This window comes from Diaphorina citri, unplaced genomic scaffold (genome assembly GCF_000475195.1).
Source record: "Diaphorina citri unplaced genomic scaffold, Diaci psyllid genome assembly version 1.1 scaffold27, whole genome shotgun sequence".
In the NCBI taxonomy this organism is placed as follows: Eukaryota; Metazoa; Arthropoda; class Insecta; order Hemiptera; family Psyllidae; genus Diaphorina; species Diaphorina citri.
This window is the reverse complement of record NW_007377465.1, coordinates 420,503-429,793: the sequence shown is the minus strand read 5'-3', so window position 1 is coordinate 429,793 and position 9,291 is coordinate 420,503. Positions and strand designations below refer to the sequence as shown.

Sequence of the window (9,291 nt, the reverse complement as noted above, 5' to 3'; positions counted from 1 at the left end):
AAAAAAACCACCCCCTAAAGGGGTTTTTCCAAAAAAAAAAAAAAAAAAAAAAAAAAAAACTGGACAAATGCGTACCTATTAGTTCGAAAGATACCTTAAAAGAACAAGAAAAGAAAGGAAAAAAACTTACCTTATTATTTTATTATTATTATTTTTTTCGACGATATTCAACAGACTAATCAATCACTTGTTTTCTATTTATTTTTAGAACCTGTCCAAAACATCAATTGAAAATACTGCGTAAGAACTTTGACAAGTTCGTCTAATCTTACAACACTAATTCGACCTGACCACCGGCTCGTGCTGGGATCAGTAGTGCTTGGGATTCGAATAACAAATGAAATGGACGAATAGAATGGACTAAAGTGAACTCTGAAGTCCTGAAGAAAACTATATAATAGATTCCTCCAAACCCATACGCTACTCTTATGTAACACTTAACTCTATTTGTTCCTTTGACTACCGGTTGACATTTTTGCTTTCTATTGTCCTTTGAATACTTGTCTGAATACGTAACTACCAACCCATAACTTCTCTCAGACTGTCTGAAGTATGTAGAGGTAGAACTACTTGAACTTAAAACCAGAGGCGATAGCACGTTGAATACATCAGTTCCAAATGATTCACTGAAATTGAGCTACGTTGCGAGTGGTTGATATACGGATGGGTGGCCATCTAGGCAATCGCGTGCTATCTTTGATTAAAAAAGGTTTGTCAATGTCCATGTGCTATCGCAGCTAGATCTTCCACATTTTACCTGCAAGTAAAATGGGTAGTTAGGTATCTATTATGACACTTTTGACTACCTCATGACTTGAGCGTAGCCTGCACGAGGTCTCATCGTCCCGAAAGCAAAGAGAGAAGGAAGACAGGATAGGAACAAGCCAGCCGTTCCGAGAATTAACCTTATCTGTTGAGGATAAAATCCGCTCCGGGCGGGAATCGAACCCGCGACCTAGCGCTTACAAGGCAGACGCGCTACCCTCCAATCCAACACCGAGGTAGGTAGCGCCTTGACCACTACACCACCGAGGTAGGTAGCGCCTTGACCACTACACCACCGAGGTAGGTAGCGCCTTGACCACTACACCACCGAGGTAGGTAGCGCCTTGACCACTACACCACCGAGGTAGGTATTCCATACCTCGGCTGGGATTGAACCCACGCCCTCCTGTTTACCAGGCGAGCGCCTTGACCACTACACCACCGAGGTAGGTATTCCATACCTCGGCTGGGATTGAACCCACGCCCTCCTGTTTACCAGGCGAGCGCCTTGACCACTACACCACCGAGGTAGGTAGCGCCTTGACCACTACACCACCGAGGTAGGTAGCGCCTTGACCACTACACCACCGAGGTAGGTAGCGCCTTGACCACTACACCACCGAGGTAGGTAGCGCCTTGACCACTACACCACCGAGGTAGGTAGCGCCTTGACCACTACACCACCGAGGTAGGTAGCGCCTTGACCACTACACCACCGAGGTAGGTAGCGCCTTGACCACTACACCACCGAGGTAGGTAGCGCCTTGACCACTACACCACCGAGGTAGGTAGCGCCTTGACCACTACACCACCGAGGTAGGTAGCGCCTTGACCACTACACCACCGAGGTAGGTATTCCATACCTCGGCTGGGATTGAACCCACGCCCTCCTGTTTACCAGGCGAGCGCCTTGACCACTACACCACCGAGGCAGAAAACAGCGAGACTCATAAAACAGGAGAAACTATTATTGGACAAATTATCAAGCGTGACGGGAGGCGCGTGAACGTGAGTTTTTTCACAGATTTGGCGTTAAAAAAGCGGTTGAACCGTACATTTCTCGAGGTCCGGCCCGCGAAAACTTTTGATCATCAATAATAATGGAAGTTGTCTGCAAAATTTTAGCGACCTGTGACTGAAGGTAAAGTCGTGAGAAGCGCTAGTTCCTTTTGAGCTTTTTCCCAGTATAGCCCTAAATGGCGGAACTTTCGTCGCTCGAACTTGGCACAGAGATTCGATAAATTATGTCGATCAAAAATATCCTTGGGCCCTGTTTCCAGAAGGTACGGTTCGGCTGTGATTCCGGACGAGAGTTTTCCGGTACGTATATAATAGAAAAATATATATATATATATCCGGTCACACTAAGCTATAGTCCATTCACACTAACCTATTGTTCTCATCCACTCCAGTCACCAGCACGGTCACGTCCACATCGTTGTACTCCTCGGCAAAGTTCGTCTCTCCGGCCTCGGCTAACTTCGACTCCAGCGTGCATTCCAACGCCTGAGGGCACCACGCGCATAGACTCTCCGGAATATCACGAACCTACACGAAGTGGGCATTTGTGAAAATGTTGGTCAAACAAAGGAATTTCAGATGATAAGAATTAATCTTCTTATTATTATTATTCCGTCGCTTCGCTCCGGAATCCCGCTAGTTCATCCCGAGGCATGGCCAAACTTGTGGAAAAGGCATGGCCGAACTTGTAGTTATCAAACTAAAAACATAAACGAAACTCAAATATTAGGCGAGCGAGGAAAAGTTTTCTCTCCCGCCTCTGCTTCCTGTGTATTTCTTATGGAGATTTTAGCGATCAAAAATTGATCATATCTCAGAGATCGATTTAGATTTTCGAAAAATCCTTTCTTATTGCACACTAGACCATAAAAGGAATATTCCTACCAAATTTTCAGCTTTCTAGGTGTTGTGGTTCTCGAGATAGAGCGATCAGTGTGTGAACTATGAAATGTGAACTGTGAATGGATCTCGTTCTTATAATATAAGATTATAATAATATATTTATTATTTTAGATGGTGCGAGTCTAGACGTAACGAGAGGGGAGGGAAGAATCGAATTATGGTCACGGGTTCGATTCCCGACAGAATCAAAGTTTTTTCGACTCTGTGATTGAAATGGGGTGCACTCAGCCTCGTGAGGAAAATTGAGTAGCTACCTAAAATCAGTAGCTACCAGTGGCGGATATTACTCCAGAGTAAGAGAAAAAAATAATAATTCTATGTATTATTCTTTTAGATGTGGCCTAGACTGCCTAGAGTGTGTCCTCACAACCCCAGTTATCTAGGTGGCTGTTATCTGGTTCCTACAATGGAGGAGTTGCAATTGGGAAAATATTATTAATAAAAGGTCGATTCCTACGTAAAAAGTTGTGAAAATCCCAAATCTGAGGTCAAAACTCCGAAAAAGTAAACTTTAAAAGGTCGAAAATTCAATTTTTAATTGCCGTTCTAATGAAAAAGTTCAAAGAGTTGTGACGTCAGATTTCACGTCAAAATGCGCAGAAACGCTTGCGCACAAACAAACGAAGCGGGAGTCATGAATTATGACGTCATCGCCTACGGGAGCGTATACCGTGACGTCAAACTTCATGATTTACCAATATTTTTTAAATCGATATATCTCGGTATCTAGAAGTCGTAGAAGAAAAAGAAAAAATCCGTTGGTCCTCATTTTTCCTGCTCTATGACTTTGAAACATCACCCAAGTAAGCGCAACTGATCTATTAAAGTAATTAATTTAAATCCGTTGGTCCTCATTTTTCCTGCTCTATGACTTTGAAACATCACCCAAATAAGCGCAACTGATCTATTAAAGTAATTAATTCTTATTTTATGTTTGTAACGTGTAAACAATTTATTTGAATTGAAATACATGAATTTGAATTGAAATATGGACACAAGACACTGATGTGATCAGCTGTTCAAGAGTAGGTACATATCTGTAAATTGTTAAGACCTCCTCTATTGTTAAGACATTGCTTTGGGGACACCCTTACACTCTTTTCTAACTTGTCATTTTCAGAATTTTATGATAGGACGTATCTTTGAAATAATGCATGAAAAATTCTTTCTGAGATTGAGCATGTAGTTTAGGGAACATAGGTTTGGGTGCATAATATCCTCCAGGGTTGTGCATGACGAATTCGAAATACTCCAATTTCCTAGGCAATTCTTCATCTGGACCTGAAAAAATAACCAAAGAACATCTATGTAACACACATTGTTTGAAGAGATATGGTTCAAACCAAAGTTTGATCTATGACTTGAAACCAACTTTTTTTTCAAGAGATTTGGTAGAAGGAACTGTAACTGCTAAGGTCTTATCATCTCAAAATCAAAGAGACAAGGAAGACAGGATAGGTGAAAGCCAGCCGTTCTGAGAACCAAGCTAACTAGGCTGCCAAACCAACTTTGTAAGTCTAAATAGATATTAATCAAACTTTTTTGACTTTTCAGGGCTCCTTATTAATAAAATTGCTCACCAATGATATAAGTCCATGGGTCAAAGCCTTGGTTAGGAGGTGGGCTAGACTTTGTACAGAGAAGCCATGTTATGACTGCACTTTTCTCACAGAACTTGTCCATCAAGAGAGCCCGAATCATGCAATAGTAAACATTGTAGTCATTATCCACCAGAGACACAATGTCTCCTACTTGATATGTGGTGCCCTGGAAACAATAAAGTGTGATTAAAGTACATATATTAACTTAATATTTGAATGTATTAATAATAGATAGTTGTGGAGAACAATAGATAATAATTGATAGATGTATTAATAATTACATATTATTTATTTATATTTATTACTTAGAGTGTAATATTAATAAATTTTATAACATTATTCAGTACCTAATATAAAAGTGGCTCCAATCTAGCTACATAACTTGGGTCCTAATAATCTTTAGAGAGTTTAGAGGCAAGAGGCAGGTATCTACCTACCTACATCAATGAATACCCTTGCTGAAAAAATGACCACCTTTTTGCAGTTATGAAAATTGTAAAAAATATGATCTTACCTGGTTTGATAATGATTCCATGATCATAGGAAGATCACAATTACCGGGAAATGTAGTCACATCCTGGAATGATCAGTGGAACAATTAGTCAGTTGGAATGAGACAATTAAACAAAAAAAAAAAAAAAAACTTCTTTCTCTACAACTTCTGTATACCTTTGAAGGCAGAACTAGTAAAGTAGATTCAACAGCATATAATTATTCAAGGAGTTGTGGTGGGTTGTGTAAATTTGAATTAAGAACAGGGTATAGACACTGTACCTATATGTCTTGTATTATTGTATTACACTCATGAAGTATGATTCCAAGTAAAATTTACAATGGTTCTTACTTGAGGCTTGAGAGGCATATCTTTCTTCTTCCTTTTGTTCATTGGAGATCTCATGACACCCGAGACACTACTCCTTGTTCTATACCTCACAGGTGGCTTGGAAGGAACTTTGAACACACCATCATATGTGGTGGGTACTTTTGTTTTGATACGCTTACTTCTACGAAGTGAAGAGTCAGTATCGTCCAAGTCATTCATTTCCAAGCGAATGGCTAACTCATAGTCCTCATCATCTGTGTCTATACGTTCACCTTCAGGATCAGCCACCTCCGATTTATTGTCATTGTTTTTCTTCTCATCTTTGAAACCATTTTCTTTGTCATCTGTCATCTTTCTCTTTTTAGGTCCCATAATTTGTCTGTCTGCTACAGAGCAAATGCTTTGAATATTCTGTAATTGAAATAAAGATGAATTTCTTTAGAGTAGTTGCTCACAAATAACTTAAACATGGGACCCTACAGTTGAGCATAGTCCGTTTCAAGGGAGTACAAGAGGTGATAAAAGGGAGTATTAATTTTTTACATTGCAGATTTTGAACTACAGTTGTTAGAGCTCTCCTAAAGTAATGAAAGGCAGGTACTTTACCAACAGCCAAGTAAGCCTCTCCTCTTCTCCTTCAGGAAATGGTGATGGCATAGTCCGTTTCAAGGGAGTACAAGAGGTGATAAAAGGGAGTATTAATTTTTTACATTGCAGATTTTGAACTACAGTTGTTAGAGCAAAGGCAAGGTACTTTACCAACAGCCAAGTAAGCCTCTCCTCTTCTCCTTCAGGAAATGGTGATGGTTTATTTAATACTAAAAACTTATAAGCTGAATCAAATGACGAACTTTTGAAATGATAGGAATAAGAAATATGAATAGGAAGGATCCTTAAAAAAGGAAGTTTGACGAGAATTTCAAAATTTCGCGGTAAGAAAAGTACAAACAATTTTTAGTTTTCGAGAAGACCGCTAGAGCGCACGATATACTTTAGGGTGGATGCACACTCTCTTTTGTACAGTACAGTACTTGATGGTTTATTTAATACTAAAAACTTATAAGCTGAATCAAATGACGAACTTTTGAAATGATAGGAATAAGAAATATGAATAGGAAGGATCCTTAAAAAAGGAAGTTTGACGAGAATTTCAAAATTTCGCGGTAAGAAAAGTACAAACAATTTTTAGTTTTCGAGAAGACCGCTAGAGCGCACGATATACTTTAGGGTGGATGCACACTCTCTTTTGTACAGTACAGTACTGTACAGTAGTGTGTCACGCACACATACATCTGTCACGCACCTGTAATAACGCACAGATGTAAACGCGGTTTGATAAAATTTCGGCGGTAATATTCAAATTTTTGTGAAACAACAGAAACACCAAAGGACGGACTTGATTCCAGACTTTCCTCTTTCATCCTGATTCCTTGCTCTAGCTTTTGAGGTAAGTACGTTCCCAATGAAGGTGAGATTCAATGCACACTTTTGACTGTTTCCTAGCTCAGCCAGATACCCCCTCCCACTGAATTTCATGACTGGAAACTGACATTAATATTCTGGCACCTGAAGATGAGGTAATCATATAAAATACCTCTGCTAGGATTCAGACCTACAACTAAAAAAAATAAAATAATCTCTGGAATTGATTGATATGCTGAGTTTACACATCATAGAATGTCAACATAATTTTTCATTTCCCTCAATTATTTTTCTCATAATAGATCAGTTGCACTTACTTATGTGATGTTTCAAAATCATAGAGAGGAAAAATGAGGACCAATGGAATTTTTCTTTTTCTTCTACGACTTCTAGATACCGAGATAAATTGATTTAAAAAATAGCAGTAAATTGTGAAGTTTGATGTCACAGTATACGCTCCCGTAGGTGATGATGTCATAATTCATGACTCTTGCTTTGTTTGTGTGCAAGCGTTTCTGCACATTTTGCCGTGAAATCTGACATCACAACTCTTTGAACTTTTTCATTAGAATGGCAATTAAAAATTTTGATTGATATGCTGAGTTTACACATCATAGAATGTCAACATAATTTTTCATTTCCCTCAATTATTTTTCTCATAATAGATCAGTTGCACTTACTTATGTGATGTTTCAAAATCATAGAGCAGGAAAATGAGGACCAATGGAATTTTTCTTTTTCTTCTATGACTTCTAGATACCGAGATAAATCAATTTAAAAAATAGCAGTAAATTGTGAAGTTTGACGTCACGGCATACGCTCCCGTAGGTGATGATGTCATAATTCATGACTCTCGCTTCGTTTGTTTGTGTGCAAGCGTTTCTGCGTATTTTGCCATGAAATCTGACATCACAACTCTTTGAACTTTTTCATTAGAACGGCAATTAAAAATTGAATTTTCAACCTTTTAAAGTTACTTTTTCGGAGTTTTGACTTCAGATTTGGATTTTTCACAACTTTTTTACGTAGGAATCAACCTTTTATTAATAAAATATTTGCCCAATTGCAACTCCTCCATTGTCTATTGATATTCTTCCTCAGGTGTTCAGATATTGCATCAGTGGATTGGTTGGAGTCAATGAAACATTGTCCATTGGATACCCTATTGAGGTTATATAGGAAATTTATTCCAACATATAGTTGTATCAACTCATCCTGATTTGAAAGGTGAGTTAATATGGAATGTTGGCTGTATGGTTGGGCCTCAGGGGAACACCATATCCATTTTAACAGTAATAATTAACCTTTTTTTCTTCTTTTTCTTTCAGCACTGACTAACCAGTCAGCAACCATGCTTGAACCATATATGGGCCAATTGAACAATTTGAAAATTGTCCTGGCAAGCAGTTCTCCTAGGAGATCACAAATTTTGAAATCAATTGTAAGTATAGATATATATTATGTACACATGTACAGGTATCTTAATTTCTTAATTATTATAATTTTCACACTCTGAGATTGGAAGGTTTTTTTAGTATGGGCCAATTGAACAATTTGAAAATTGTCCTGGCAAGCAGTTCTCCTAGGAGATCACAAATTTTGAAATCAATTGTAAGTATAGATCTATATAATATGTACACATGTACAGGTATCTTAATTTCTTAATTATTATAATTTTCACACTGAGATTGGAAGGTTTTTTTTTTAAGTATTAGGGGGTTGTACCTTTTATATTTCTTATATTATATCTTATTTTTAAAAAAATTGACTAAGTTTTTTTTTTTTTTTTTTTAGGGCCTTAAATTTGAAGTCATTCCATCAAACTTTGATGAAAGCTCCATTCCAGTGTCCAAATTCAAGAGCAACTATGGTGAGTATGTATCTGAGTTAGCCTACAAGAAAGCTCTGGAAGTTTCTCAGCACCTGAAAGAAGACAATGTTGAGCCGGATTTAATCATTGGTGCTGATACTGTTGTGTCTATCAATGATATGATGCTGGGAAAACCTGAGGATGAAGAAGAAGCCAAGGAGTTTCTCTCCAAGTAAGTGAACATGATCTCAAATCATGCCAGAAATAGAAGAAACACCAAAGATATAAAATTTCAGTCAATGAAAAAAAAAAAAACATTTGTAATAATCACACTTAAATAAATAAAGCCTTGGAGATTGGGGTTTCAAAGTTAATTTTCAGTTAAGTATGGGATTTTTTTTTAATACTTTTTTTTCCAAGGAATTAATTTGTTTGATATAGGTAGCTAAGTTCTGATTTATTATTTAGCAATAAGATTAAAGCAGAGCTGACTTGACTCTTTCAGATTGAGTGGGAACACTCACTCTGTGTTCACTGGAGTGGCTATTCTAACCAAAGACAAAGACTCAAGGTTTTACAATCAAACTCAAGTGACGTTCGCCAATTTGACACCTGCTGTGATATCTGCCTATGTGAAAACTCGAGAACCATTGTAAGCTTTAGGGAAAGAGCTTGTAGAGTGGTTGGGTGGAAGAGCTAGTGGTTGGGTGAAGAGCTCATTTGAGAACCCCCAAAAAAGGCAGCTAATAAAGGTCCATAAAGATTTATGATGTTATTCGTACAAAGTGTTGCCTATAGAGAAAATTCTCGACAGGGAAACAAAGTTTTTTTTTTTGAAGAGGTTTGATCGAGGGAACTGTAACTGGTAAGGTATTATCACCCGAAAATCTAAGAGAGAAGGAAGACAGGATAGGAAGAACATTATCCTATCTGGATAAAATCTGCCA

At 38.1% G+C, this 9,291-nt stretch overlaps 3 protein-coding genes across 4 annotated transcripts in view; 1 reads left to right on the top strand and 2 right to left on the bottom strand.

Annotated features, from left to right (window-relative positions):
- LOC103510503 (pyridoxine/pyridoxamine 5'-phosphate oxidase) overlaps positions 1-381 on the bottom strand; it is a 12,772-nt gene extending 12,391 nt beyond the window's left edge. Inside the window, exon 1 of the mRNA XM_008475180.3 lies at positions 131-381. The gene's annotated coding sequence lies outside the window, so the exon portion shown is untranslated. The remainder of the gene's footprint in view (positions 1-130) is intronic.
- A 3,233-nt stretch (positions 382-3,614) lies between these two features.
- LOC103510492 (GATA zinc finger domain-containing protein 1-like) lies at positions 3,615-6,021 on the bottom strand. Its single transcript, XM_008475169.3, has 5 exons — positions 5,872-6,021; positions 5,134-5,523; positions 4,804-4,866; positions 4,269-4,455; positions 3,615-3,969 (listed from the first exon to the last, which is right to left on the bottom strand). Exons 2-5 carry the CDS (start codon positions 5,482-5,484, stop codon positions 3,791-3,793), a joined length of 780 nt encoding a protein of 259 aa, XP_008473391.1. The 5' UTR covers positions 5,485-5,523; positions 5,872-6,021; the 3' UTR covers positions 3,615-3,790.
- Positions 6,022-6,409: 388 nt separating this feature from the next.
- On the top strand, positions 6,410-9,017 carry LOC113468045 (septum formation protein Maf-like). Of its 2 annotated transcripts, XM_026824671.1 has the most exons (5): positions 6,469-6,559; positions 7,636-7,761; positions 7,863-7,975; positions 8,329-8,576; positions 8,850-9,017. In XM_026824671.1, the coding sequence occupies exons 3-5, from the start codon at positions 7,886-7,888 to the stop codon at positions 8,998-9,000; spliced, it is 489 nt and encodes a 162-aa protein (XP_026680472.1). In that variant the 5' UTR covers positions 6,469-6,559; positions 7,636-7,761; positions 7,863-7,885; the 3' UTR covers positions 9,001-9,017. The 2 variants fall into 2 exon arrangements, with proteins under 2 accessions (XP_026680478.1, XP_026680472.1); XM_026824677.1 differs by lacking the exon at positions 7,636-7,761 and having other exon boundaries at positions 6,410-6,559.
- Positions 9,018-9,291: the final 274 nt, after the last annotated feature.

Excerpts from the sequence above, each read along its gene's own strand:
- LOC113468045 (XM_026824677.1), top strand. The coding sequence starts at position 7,886 with ATGCTTGAACCATATATGGGCCAATTGAACAATTTGAAAATTGTCCTG. Across the intron at positions 7,976-8,328 it reads CACAAATTTTGAAATCAATT|GGCCTTAAATTTGAAGTCAT; the intron begins GTAAGTATAGAT and ends TTTTTTTTTTAG. Across the intron at positions 8,577-8,849 it reads GCCAAGGAGTTTCTCTCCAA|ATTGAGTGGGAACACTCACT; the intron begins GTAAGTGAACAT and ends TGACTCTTTCAG.
- LOC103510492 (XM_008475169.3), bottom strand. The coding sequence starts at position 5,484 with ATGGGACCTAAAAAGAGAAAGATGACAGATGACAAAGAAAATGGTTTC. Across the intron at positions 4,867-5,133 it reads ATATGCCTCTCAAGCCTCAA|GATGTGACTACATTTCCCGG; the intron begins GTAAGAACCATT and ends TGATCATTCCAG. Across the intron at positions 3,970-4,268 it reads CCCATGGACTTATATCATTG|GTCCAGATGAAGAATTGCCT; the intron begins GTGAGCAATTTT and ends TTATTTTTTCAG.